The following is a 13,566-nucleotide window of genomic DNA, read 5'->3' on the forward strand; positions in this document are numbered from 1 at the left end:
AAATATGCTTTCTCCTCCTTTCTGGTTGAAGGAGCTCTGGACTCCAGGAGTTGACCAGCAGCTGTCTGTCGCCGTTGTTGGGAGAAATAAAGCAAACCTCAGTTCCCTGCTGTATTCCTGCATGATAGCATTTCACTTGACAAACTTCTGTTAAGAATAATTGGGATGATAACTAGTCTAGTCCAGTAGCTGTATGCGCAAGTGTACATTAGTGCACGCGAGTCCTCCCAACCGGAAGCGGCCCCATTTGGCTGCCGTACCGCCTGTCTCCATTTTCAAAACGGCTAAGCTTTATTGCGCACATCACAGTTGTTCAGCAAAGGAGTTTAAATAAAGAGACGGATCGTTTGAATTACTCCAGGTAAAACATCCACTGACTGGAAGCTGCATGTCGGGCGGTCGTCAGGCTTTTTTTTTTTTTTTTTTTTTTAAATAGTATAAGTGTTCCTGCTTCCCACCGAGTTCCACTGACCTAACATTTTAACCTTTTCTAGATTAGACTAGCTTCTGTAGCTAAAGCTAATGACGGGTAGCCTGCTGGAGCTGACTAGCATGCGTGTTCTCTTGTAAATATTGACTGAACCTGTAACCTGGGTAACAGGTTAAAATGCGTACGAGCTACTTGCTGTGAAATGTTGCTAACAACAGAATTTCACATGCCGCTTTTTCACATACCAAATTCCACTCAAGTAGAAACGAAATGCGGCTTTGCTTAATGCTGCCGACACGTAACTACAATAGTATAAGCTACCTGAGTCCTCCTATGAATATTTGTAATCCATTTACTTATTCGGCATCCGTCCAATGCACAAAACCTGCCAAATACTTTAGTACAGTTCCGCCATAAGCACTTATCTTGTTTTCTTGCTGTTCCCATAATCCAGTTTATGGAAGCCGGTAAACTTTGAAATGAATGCGCCACGTGAATGTCTGTGTTAAGTGCCATTCCAGCAGTAGATGCACATTATATGTTCATATTGTGTCTACTTTAACTACACTACACGTCAGTGTAGACAAACAAGCTGTCAGTTTCTGAATTGACTTTGACATGATGCTCTCTCCATACAAGAGAGTGGAAACACTGTGTCCCCTCAGAGCCGCACACAAAATGATGGAGTTACCCAACTACAGCAGCCAGCTGATGCAGCAGCTGTGGGCCCTGAGGAAGGAGGGCCACTTCTGTGACTGCACCATCCTGGTGGGAGACAGCCCTCACCGTGCACATAAGCTGGTGCTGGCCGCCTCCAGCATGCTCTTCAGGTAGTGTGAGCATTGGATGTGAAAGATGATCTGCATAGGTTGGTTTGCAAGTGATTTCTTAAAGTCAAATATTTGGTGGATTGGAATTCATATGCAATCAGTCAAGCAAACTCTCAAGTCTCAAGTCCAGCGTAAAAAAGATCAGTCTTCACCTTGAAAATGGTAGCTCGACAAAATAATCTTACATCTCAAGTGAAGGTCCACTCGCTAGTTTTTTATGGAGCTTTCAGCATCACCTGAGAGTATTTTGTCACTAGTCGGTCGATCAATACTCTCAGGAGTCTCAATGTTCAACAGACCAATCACAATTCCACATTTTAAAATCATCTAACATATAAAGCTACATTATTAATCAGAGTAGCATGCACAGAGAACCCTGTACAACACCCTACTGACATTAGGGTGTGTTAATAAGTTAAATCAGATAAAGAAGACATGCTGCTCCACCCGCTAAGCCTAGTTAAACATGTGGCAGAGCTATCACAGCACAATGCACACTAATGTCATTTGTCTTCTTATCATCTGACAGATATTAATTTCCCTGAAGTATCCGAATATTAATGTGATATCCGATCAGTAACCAATAAAAACATGATATGGTCACATCACAAATGATATTCAGTTATGTGGCTATATAGTGCCTGTGTGACTCTTAGAAGTCCTTTCTGTGACTTGCATATTAGAAGTTTAACCCAAGTTTAAATCTCATGTTCACATTACCCCCATACTGATGAAATTAATGCACATTTTTATTCAGTTCTGTTAATATCTAAACTTATCAGACGCCAGTCCTCCCATCTCTATTATGTTTTTTTTTTTTTGGTGACTCATATTAATCATAGCACTGTGAAGACAAATGGGTAAGACAAGACAGACGACTCATAGGCTGTTGTTAAATGGGAACTTGAAAAGAAATAAAATGACCCCTCATCTCCGTCAGATCTCTCCTGGATGGCTCCGACACCATCCACATCGACACCACCATGGTTTCCTCGCAGGAGTTTGGCTGTCTGCTGGACATGGTCTACACCGGCAAGCTGCCTTTAGGCAAACACAACGTCAGCCGCATCGTTGCAGCTGCAGACAGCCTGCAGATGTTCGACGTGGCCATCGGCTTCAAAAACGTCCTCACTAGTCTGGTGAACCAGCAGCCCCCAGTCCCTTCTGCACAGACTGCAAGCCTAACTGTGATCAACAAAGCCCAGAGCCTGAACCATGAAGGTCCAGCCTCGCCCGCCGGGGATGACTCGACCTCAGAGACGGAGCTAAAGGCTGAGCTGAAGAAGGAAGTCTGTCAGTCAGACAGTGACAATACGGAGGAACCAGCATGTAAAAGAGTCTGTGTGGACGCCCCTGAGCCCTCAGGTCAGTTTCAGCTGCTCACCATGTCAAACGCCTCTTTTTGGGACTTACAAACTTGTATTGGAGCAATAAAGACACTCAGTTACCAGTTTATTAGGCACAGTTGTATAACCAACCCTAAAACATACAACACAGCAACTTGTCCAAACACTTTCTGACTGCAGTGTATAACTCCATGTTTTCATATTTGTGTGTGCACAGAGCCTGAAGAAGCTGAAGAAGCTAAATCCTCAGAAAGTGTTGTGGAAGAAGACAACAAGACGACAGGCAGCGTGTCCAGTGGGCCTGCCACCGGTTTTCTGGAACATTCCTCTCAGCTTGTGGAGCTCCTCACCAGCATGTCGTCTGTCCTGGAGCTGCTGAGCCAGGCAGCACAGAGTAGTCTGGATGAACAGGAGAGACAGGTAGGACAGGTCGCCCCTATCTGGCCTAACTGATGTCGCGTGATGAAATAAGTGCTGATTATATTCAGTGTATCCTTGAGGGCTAACAAGCGTATGTCAAGCAGTCCTCTTCTTCCCTGTCTTTTCTGGTGCACATCTTGGTGTGTTTACTGCCACCTGTACATCAGTGCAGTAGTGTGAATCCATGGTTAGTGCTGTGTATCACGTGAGAAACAAAAACAGGGATTCACTCATAGAAAAGCGTCTCCAGTAACTCCACAAGGAACCTTTAAGACCTTAAATCCTAAATCTGAGAATATCTCCCTCTTACATCCTATTTATTTGCATACCTTCCCTCTTTCTGCTGTATCCTCCATGTTTCTCTCCTCTCCATTCATGATCAAATCCACTACATCCAGTAGACTCAAAGTAGGATAATCAGACTTTAGGTTCACTCATTACCAAATACAGTAAAGTGTTAATTAAGTTCAGAGTTCAATAAGTAAGTGTATTGTTGCATATTTTGGTACTAGGTGTTGTCAGTACGAGTCAGAAGGAATACACGTAGTAATGGTGGTGATGCATTCATGTTGTAAGGAAAATCTTATTAGTTATATTGTGAGGAAGTGGTAGTTTTTAAGGGTATGTGAAACTCTGCTCCTGCCAGGTTGTCTGTCAGTGCTGTGAGGAGGCAGAGCCCAGCTCAGCGCTGGAGAAGCTGATGAGCCGCGTGAAGGAGGGGCAGCTCAGCGAAGGAGCGCTCCTCAGGCTGCTGCGGACCGTTCGGCAGCAAGCTCCCTCGTCCTTACCCTCAGCGCTGCTCTCTCTGGTGGAGGAGGTGGAAGGGAACACACAGGAGCCAGAGGAAAGCCAAGATGGAGGTAAGAAAGAGCACTTTGTGACAATTAGGAATGCATCTCCAAATGACGATTTTTAGAAAACAAAACAAACCAGTTTTCAGATGACTGCTGTTGAACCAGTTTATATTCAACACACTGCTGTCATTCATCTCTTCTTGCTGGAGTAACAGAAGTTGGTCAAATCAGTGTATTATTTATTTATTTTTCTATCTTTTACAGTTGACTCAGAAAAGCAGAATGGCACTACAAGTGAAGAAAAGCAGGGGGAAGAGGAAGAGGAAGAGGAAGAAATCAGTAAGGAGGAGACAGAAGAGGACGAGAAAGTGATAAACGCTACGACAGACTCTTCCTCCTCTTCCCCCCCCTCCTCGCCCTACTCCTGTTGCTGGTGTTCAAAGGGTTTTGCCTACAAGTGTCGAATGCTGGCCCACGTGAAGCGCTGCCCCATGTCCCAGGAATGTGAGCAGCAGTGCCCACAGTGTCCGGAGAAGCTGGCCAACCAGCGGGCCCTGCAGCGCCATCGGGCCGAGGCTCACCGCAACAGCGCACGAGTGAAGAAGAAGGTGGCCTGTGACCTCTGTGGGCGAACCTTCGCCCACCCATCAGGTGAGAATCAGCCAGTCCAGCTAGAGTCATGTCTGGAATATTCTCTCTACGCCTGTACACAACACTAATGATAATGCCCAGTATTAGCTGAGGCTGGCACTGAAGGCACCCTTGTATTAGCTGATTGGCTACATGGCCACCAGCATCCAGTCACATTAACTAGGTGTACAGGATTTCACCTCACACTCCTCATGTTTAGGGTAAAGACACACAGTGAGCTGCAACTTCCCATTCATTTAGTATGAGAATCCTTAGCAAGGAGCATGATGGAACCAGCTGGTCGTGAGAGATGAAGGTCAAAGAAACACCTGGATAAATGGACCCTGTAACCAATCACACCTGTGACCGGCACTCAGACGTTCTTTGTAAGCAGCTGTGTTTTTGAACTTTCACAGCCCTCGATCAGATGACCTGTGTCATTGTGAACACCAACGATGGTAGTACATTTAGATCGGCAGCTCAGTGCATCACCGACAGCTGAGTGCGGGAGGTGTTGGCGGTTCCTGGCAGCCTCAGCGCTTCTTGTGTGATCGGAGGTGGTGAACCATCATGGATCAGTCATCATCAGCTGCTGAGTCGGATGGATCACGAAGCGTCTTGAGCTGTCCAGTAACCGTAGAAACAGTAGCCTCGATTATTAAATCCTCGGCCTTTGTTTTCTGATATACAGCAGTGCCTTGGCTCTCACTCAGCGAAGGCTAATGTGATATGATACATATGATACACATACAAGTGAAATATAGCAGCTTGTTTTTGGAAAAGCACTGATGAAAGTGTTTCCCACAGATATTTTTACTCCATTTTTCTCATAAACTAAAAAGTGAAACTTTAAATGCTTCTTTCAAAGCATGATGTACATAAACATCACTCTGTATAAGTCTTGTCTCAGTGGATACATTCAGGTGTATCTGATTCTTCATTCTGTTTATCTGAAAGCACTTACAATGATTTTCTATGGTTGTTAGCATTGAAATGGTCTTTGAGCTCTTCGTCATGACAGGTGTGACTGAAGTATTTCTGGGCTATTATTATATCCCTTTCAGCAGTAAAGACAATGGGAGATGCTTACACCTGTTTTCACTTGGAAATCAATTGAACGTAACTGTAAATATCCCCCCCCCCCCCCGCCCTTTTCATATTTCAGGCATGATTTACCACAAGCGCACCGAGCACTTTGAAGAGAAACCATTTGCTTGCGAGGACTGTGGCGCCAAGTTCGGTGCCAACTCGTCTCTGAAGAATCACATGAGGCTGCACACGGGGGAGAAACCTTACCACTGCAAACACTGTGACATGAGCTTCAGCGTGGCTGCTGCACTCGCATACCACACCAAGAAGAAACACTCTGAGGGTAACACACACACACACACACACACACTCAAACAGGCTCACACCCATATAGTAACAAGGAAAAGGTTTTTGTTCAATTTAAACCCAATAAGCTTAAAAATATTAATTTAACTACAGAATTTTGATGAACACTAACATGATACGACCATGTAATTATGATATTCCACTGAAAATCAATAAATGATAATATTAGATTATGCGTTATCTCCATTAAAGCTCATCTGAATGCTCATCCCCTCAGATCTTTGCGCTGAGCCGTCATTATAGGAGAAATCTCCTCTCTGGTGTCTTTGCATGTCCGGTCAGGTCAATCTGTTCATATTCCGTTTGTCTTTTTTGTGTTTAGGGAAGATGTACGTGTGTCAGTACTGTAAGGCCGTCTTCGCCCAGTCCATTGAACTGACGCGTCATGTGCGAACACACACTGGTGACCGGCCCTATGTGTGTCGAGAATGTGGCAAAGGCTACAGCCAGGCCAGCGGACTCACCGTCCACCTGCACACCTTCCACAGTAAGAACACAGACACTCACATCCATTCAGGTGGTGGCTTTCTGCATTGGAAGGGAACGTTTTATGTGTGCGTCATTTACTGTTGCATCAATTTTAAAAGATGAAATCTTCAAATATTCAATCTCTTTATGCTCGCTTTCAGACAAATAGAAACACATTTTTAGAACAGATGATGCACTGACAGCTAACTGACAGCCGGGATAAGATAACAATGTAAGAATTCTCTACTTGCTCCCACTCCCCTGTCAGATTTGTCAGAGCCTCATGACTGTCAGAAGTGTTGTCTCAGCTTCTCCTCGTTAGAGGAGCATCGCCAACACATCCAGGAGTTCCACCCAAAGGAGTTCCACAAGTGTCCCACCTGCAACAAGGTGTTCACCAGCGCTGCGCTGCTGGACAAACACAAGGGCACACACACTGGCACTAAGCCCTTCAGCTGTGACCTCTGCAACAAGTCTTACCAGGTAGGACGAGTTTGTGCAGCTTCACCGTTCCGAGGTGACGGTCAGTCAGTCAGTCAGTCAGTCAGTAGTGTGCTGTGTGTTTTAAACATCTTTCTTTCTCTGTTGCCATAGCAACTGTCAGGACTGTGGTACCATAACAGGACCAACCACCCTGATGTGTTTGCTAACCACACCCGGCAGCTTAAGACGCTGGTTCAGTGTGACGTCTGCTTCAAATTCTTTCCCAGCGCTGCCAGTGTGGCTAAACACCAGGCTGCTGAGCACCAAGGTGAGGACAAGACAGGCCTGGATAGAAGCTTTAACACAGGTTCATTATATGGTCCTCCACTAAAAGACAAATCTGTCAACTTCAAGGTATGATTCCAAAATCTACTGTAGGTATAAGAATTTAAATATCATGAATTTGTTATAATCAGAAACCTACACGAGCAGCTAAATAATACTGCTGCATTCTTCACTATGAGCAACTTTTGGACAGCCCCTGGTTCTGAAATGGCATCTGTGTAGAGATGAAAAACAAAACAGTGTAATTAAACAGTACCATATCTCTTTCATCCCTCTGCATTGTGGAACCCAAGGAGATTAGAGAGGGAGATCTGAGAGAGATTATATAGTTTACTTTACCGATTTCAGTCTTTTACAGATGATGAAGATGAGCATGTACGTCTACTCTTGTGTAAAACTCTCATTTGCATTATCTACTGCTGGCTTCAACAGAGAGGCTTAGTGTTTTTATCAGCAGTCAGGGCTCTTCATGAAGCACTAGTGAGCTAGTGCAGTAACAGGGCATGCACTGAATTATGGCAAGTAGGGTTCAGGCATCAGTTTTAGAAATGCAGCTATGGTATTTCTAAAAATAGCAGAATTATTCAAAGAATTCAGACCATCGAGTCTGTGGCCCCAGTACACCTGTAAAACTGCACTGGCCCCTGAAACACTGGCCCTTGGCTGAGCCCAATGACCTATTCAGCCATGACAGACAACATCAGAGTTCAGGTTTATTGTTAAAATTACTTGAATATATTTCCTCTGGTCTTTACATCTAAACACTGATCCTCTTTGTGCTCCAACATGTCCTAAAGTGATTTCAACTAATGTCATCTCAGCTATTTGTTAAAGTTGCTGTTATTTTGCCCACAGTGCTGACAGTCAGAACTTGCAGCGACATAAAGAAGTGTATGAATTAAAGCAGTTGAAATGTTCACTGATAGATTTTCCTGCCTCACTTAAAGCACTTAAAGATTAAAGTCTCCCTAATTTATTTTTATTTGTCTTATTTATCAGTGTTTCCTGTGTTTGACAGCTTCTTTGTCACCACACAGCAAAGTATTTAAGATTTCCTGCAACTTTTCACATCGTTTGCCCTCACTATCCAGGCACAGCAGCGTCATCGGCGCGTTGTCCGTACTGCCCGGCCGTGTTGGGCGGGGAGGAGGAGATGCAGGAGCACATGAGCAGCCAGCATGTCGGCCAGACCAGCGAGGCGTTCAGCTGCCCCCTCTGTCCCCAGGGCTGTGCCTCACAGCTGGAGCTGCAACAGCACCTGCTCTCCTGCCACCTGGAGAACCAGGAGGAGCAGGAGGCCGGAGAGGAGCAGGCCTCCACCTCCCACACGGTAAGGAGCTCTGCTGCTGCACACAAGTCAGATCTGAAACACAGTACGGACAAGCTGCCTGCATGCTTGTCATCCTAACGTTCACCTGAGCTCAGATGGTAAATAGGAGCACTGAGATGATTAACTGATTTACTGGTAAGTCAACAAAAGATTAATAAAAAGGCAAATTTCTTATTAAATTAAATGAAGTAATGTGTCCTATTATTAACCCTGACAAACATGCTTTAGATGTTCTGTTTCTATTATGAAGACATTATTGGTTGAAATACCTTCAGTTAAAATGTATTTTAAGATTGTTCGTGACAAACTAAGCAGCTGAAGACATCACTTTGGCCTCACGGTACGTCACATGAACCAAAACCAGCTGCTAGTAACACGAGGACGTAGAAGACGAGAGCGAAGCAGCTGAAGTTTCCATTCTTCTAAAACGAAGCGTTCAGACAGAGGCTGAAAACAGCTTCTGTTAGGGGAAAAACATTGTATTTTGTGATCATGAAACCATGAAAACCTGTTCTAATAGGACCTCTAACTACAGGTATGAACTTGAAAATGAGCAGAATATAGGTGTGAAACAAGGTGCAGAGCCTTTTGCGTCTCCAGTGTCACTACAGGTGTTCTGACAGCTGATGGAAATCTTCTGCTGACATCACTGATTGTGGCCACAGTGCAAAAACATTCAAAGACAACAGAACCGCGCAGTTTCACCTTTTAAAATGAGTGACTACATTTGATATACAACTTCTCTGTCCAATCAGGTGATTTCAGCAGATCCAACAGGCAGTGAGGGGGCGGAGTCGATCATCGCTGAGGAGCAGGCTCAGCTGGCCGCCGCCCAGCAGGTGTATGTGGCTTTGGCGGGTGGAAGAGAGGGCAGATCATCGGCAGAGGTGGTGGAGGTCAACATGTATGACCTGCTGAACAGCTCAGTCACCTTCACCATCTGTGAAGACAAACCGTCGGAGCCTGGCTCTTAACCACAAACTTTGGCTCTGGACACTGAGCAGTTTTATGGTTTTATTGTCTCCATTGATGATTAACGTGAGCTCATCACAGGATAAACATCATTCACAAGACAAGGACTGTTTGTGTTTGAGGGTTAGGGGTCGTCCACCAAAGACTTTATCTCTGGTCGAGTCCTTTTGCAGTTTTAATAAACGTGGTGAATGTGGGTTTCACTTTAGTTTATATACTAGAGCCCAGGTCGGCTTGTGAGGGTTGTCTGGAAAAGCTCGTAAAGTCAAACCACAACAGCAGAATAACAAACATGGCATCTTTCAAGCTGCCTCATACTTCTGTTACTACACTACAGACCAACCTCACAGACGTGGGATGCCGACTTGTGTGGCTCATTAATTTCCTGAAACAGCTGCTCACTGGCAAACGTTACTCAAACAAGAGGAAATAATTTGCTTGGGGACTATTTTCAGCAGCGGATTAATCCACATTTGTGCTCTATTGAGTGCAGCAGGATGGTTTATGTGGGACTGAGACAAAATGAACTGCAGTGCGTGTTTGCGTGGTAACATGAGGCTCACTGGTGTGTTTAAATAGAGCTCTCTGACAGAGGACGGAGGTGCTGATAGTGGATACATTCATTATTGGTCTGGGTCTTCTTATGGGATTTGTGGCTGCATTGCATTCAAGGCTGTTTTTTGCTTGTAGAAACGGGTATCACTCTTCTCCACTTGATTTCTGTCTGCTTTTGTTAAATGTCATTGAAAATTACAGCAGAGAAACGTCTCCTCTGACATGCACAGTCCTCTGCAGTCTTCTCTTGATGTCCCATGCACTGGTAAAAAAAAACCCTGTATTAAATGAAGCAGCAGACATATTGTCTCTATGCTAAAATGACCCCGTGGTCCAGTGTTTGTCGGACCAACAGAAAGCTTTAAAGAGTTGCGTATCTGACTGAGGTTCATGCTCAGGCTAACCGTGCTTCTGCAGCATCAGTGAACAACCTCTCCCACAGGTGGAGGCAACATGGGCTCACCGCTCTGCAGGGAGGCGTGACAGTGGAGCCCTTTGGCTTTGCCATACTTGAAGGATGTTTGTACTTGTACTTCCCGCACTGTAACTTTAAGAGAGGTCCATGTTGTTTTGTTTCTGGGGTGTGGTACTTGGATTCTGACTGTGGAAAGTCCCACTCTTGGATTCATTATCCAATAGATTTGAAAAGCTTTTCAACCAATTATCCAATGACATGACATGCCTGGTCCAGGCTGTGTGTGTTGTTCGCCCATTTTGACTCAAAACAACAAAAACAACAAAACAAAAACACAGTAGTGTCAGAACGTTTGCAGAATTAGAGGCTGTGAATGAATCACTTTGCTGTCCTCCAGCTGAGAGGCAACTGATTCAGCTACATTTCTGCTGGAAGATGCAGAACCGTTACAACTTCTTTGGATGCGTCACATTGTCGATGTTTCCAGTCCAGTTAACCAGAAACATTAAATGACACCATCAGACCAAATACACGAGTAACAAAATGTTGTTTTTTTTAAAACTGTGTTTCTGGGTGGATTTGCCTCATTAGGAATAAAAACAAATCACACAAGTTCAAATGTATTCATTTATTACAGAAGGTTCACAGACAGCAACCTGTCGGTAAGGATGGGACGCATACAAACCTACATTCTGATCGCCTTAGAAACACTCTGAATGGGCTCACACAGCAAAGTCCTGAGTAGTAAGTTGAACAAAGAAATATGTTTGTGAGCGAGTTGTGCTCAGTAGGGTGCAGTAGAATATTCACACCACTTAATGAGGGGAAAATAAATTCTCTGGTCACATATTTTGACACAAGTCGCTAAAAAATAAGTTACAAAATTCACACTAGATTTTGATTTCCATCGTTGCATCAAGAAAAATGTGAAATTGAAATTTTCCACTTTTTTTTTTGTTGTTGTACATTTATTGCATTATATGCTTTTCATCCGGACTGGAGGGAAACCAAATATTCCTGACAAAAGCAGCGAGGAAGAACAGTCGAGAAGAAATCGTGTGAAACCCTGATTTTAGTGGACAGCTAGAATGTAAAGGGAAAAAGTCCTTGAAGGTGTTCTGTGAGTTTCATCCTACATCTGATGAGTGCTATCTTTCACTATAGTAGACAGAACTGCTTGCAGTCTGAAGGCCATGCAATGAATCGTCATGGACTATTATGTCAAACCGTAAAAACACTCGTGCTCTGTATTTGCATGAGCTACCTGCTAGTGACTAAGACAAAGAGATAGAAGCAAGGTGCAGGAGGATCAGTACATCCAATAGGTCTTTGTGCATCAGCTTCTCTAACACCAGCCCAAAACAGTCCACATTCATCTGTCTCACTGACTTGTTGTCCTGGTTGTTGCGGCCTGAAATAAAAGAACCTGCAGCCACTTTTCTGGAAAACTGCAAAGTGAAGCAACTTTACAAGTTTTTAATTCAGTGTGTCTGTGAGTACTTGCTCCCGTGCTGTGGAGCCTTACTGAAAAACTCTGTATCAAATGCTTACTTTGAGGGTTAAAAGAGTTGGAGACATGTTGAAATTTCAGACTACAGTTCACTCTGCCAACCAAAGAACCAAACACTCCGTCGTTCATTTACAAGGAAACTGGTTGGTCGAGGCCAACTTTTGATTTATTTCACCTTGGCTCAGTCCTGACTGGGTGGAAACATGCAGCCAAGATGGTGGGCTTGCTTTGCTCGGTGCCTGGAGGAAGTGGTGGGTGACATCTTTGCAAGGAGAAAGCTTTGGCCTTTGGCCTTGTATGACAAAGGAAATGCAAGAATGAGTGCACATTCATGCTCCCTATTGATTACAAAAGCAAAACAAAAGACAAAGAGCAAGGCCAGCAGACAACCACCTGAAGACGGAACAGGGTTACATGCATAGAGGGTGTCTTTGAAATAAAATGAGGCCTCATTGAGGAAACAGATGGGTAAGATTACATATCTCACACATTTTTGCTGCCTGTTCTGATGAAATGTTAGGGGTGTGTTTTCAGCCCTTATCAGCAACTCAAAGCTTTAGCCAACAGTGCGGCCCTTCTTTTTGCTGCAGTAAAACCATCTGGAAGGTGACCTCCAAAATCCAACCAAGTGGCTCAGTTTAAAAAGAAATAAAATAAAAATAATACTCTCCTCGGTGTTCCCATTCGTTTACAACCATTCCACAACGATTCTTGTGGCTGATTTGTGTAGCCACGAGAGGACAGAAGCACTCCACGACAACGAAATGACTAATGTGGCAGCAAACAGTTGCATTTTTAACATTTACACATCATTCGGAGCAGCGTTCATGTGATCATGACAAAGAAAGTCCAACATGCAGTCTTCTTTTAGCTCGGTTTTGGTCTCCACCAACTCCTGAGAGACGCATTCAGCTGTGTTCACCAGACAGTCTCCAACTGTGTCTGCCTAACTGTTTGCTGCTGAACAAGTAGGATGCGGTCGCTTTTATCAGAGCTTTTTTTTGCTTAGGATGATGGGAGCTGTGACATCAACAGCAGAGGCGCCATAAAAACCAAAACAGTGAACTTTGTAAAGCTGGTGGAATTTCTCTCTTGGTTTGTACTGCGAGCAACAGCTTTCACATTGCATTGTATTATTATTATTATAACATGAAGGAAAAAAAAATGAAGTGATGGAACTGTAAGACTAAAATGCTTTATGCAACACGTGCAAGCAGCTGGACAGACACACAAAAATAGCATTAATGGATAAATAAATAGAATTTACAGGCTAGTATATAATCATTCACAGCACCGTCATGGCTGAAGACGCATCCTCACTAACAGTAGGTGCTTCATATCCCTTCAGAAACCAGTCTCCATAAACTGCCTTTGAGACTTTTGCTTTCACTGCATATGTAGTGCAAATATTCTCCCAGAGAGGCAAAGGACAAGAGAAGCTCAGGTGTCCACAGGCTCCAGATGTCAGATTGCTTCCAGTAGTTTGTCAGGATAACCAAACCCTACGATGTCCTGTGTTTCATGTGTGTATACATTCGGCATGGTAGTCCGCATATCATGCAAAGTCTCATTAGGTTCCTCTTATTTCAGGAGGAGTCGGAGCTCGAAGGCAGCAAAGATACCAGAGGAGACGTGTTTTAATCTGAAGGTTTCCTACTGGTCACTAGATGCTCCAAGGAGACTCGGTGTGTTGAAGTGTGCTG

The 13,566-nt window shown here is 44.1% G+C and overlaps 1 protein-coding gene across 1 annotated transcript; it reads left to right on the plus strand.

The window, feature by feature from the left end:
* The first annotated feature begins 1,108 nt into the window (after window positions 1-1,108).
* On the plus strand, window positions 1,109-10,965 carry zbtb40 (zinc finger and BTB domain containing 40). Its single transcript, XM_070851698.1, has 11 exons — window positions 1,109-1,260; window positions 2,201-2,625; window positions 2,824-3,026; window positions 3,673-3,886; window positions 4,085-4,471; window positions 5,616-5,822; window positions 6,168-6,332; window positions 6,582-6,796; window positions 6,908-7,064; window positions 8,173-8,411; window positions 9,167-10,965. Exons 1-11 carry the CDS (start codon window positions 1,109-1,111, stop codon window positions 9,383-9,385), a joined length of 2,583 nt encoding a protein of 860 aa, XP_070707799.1. The 3' UTR covers window positions 9,386-10,965.
* Window positions 10,966-13,566: the final 2,601 nt, after the last annotated feature.

The sequence above is a fragment of the Pempheris klunzingeri genome, chromosome 2 (assembly GCF_042242105.1).
Source record: "Pempheris klunzingeri isolate RE-2024b chromosome 2, fPemKlu1.hap1, whole genome shotgun sequence".
Taxonomy (NCBI): domain Eukaryota; kingdom Metazoa; phylum Chordata; class Actinopteri; order Acropomatiformes; family Pempheridae; genus Pempheris; species Pempheris klunzingeri.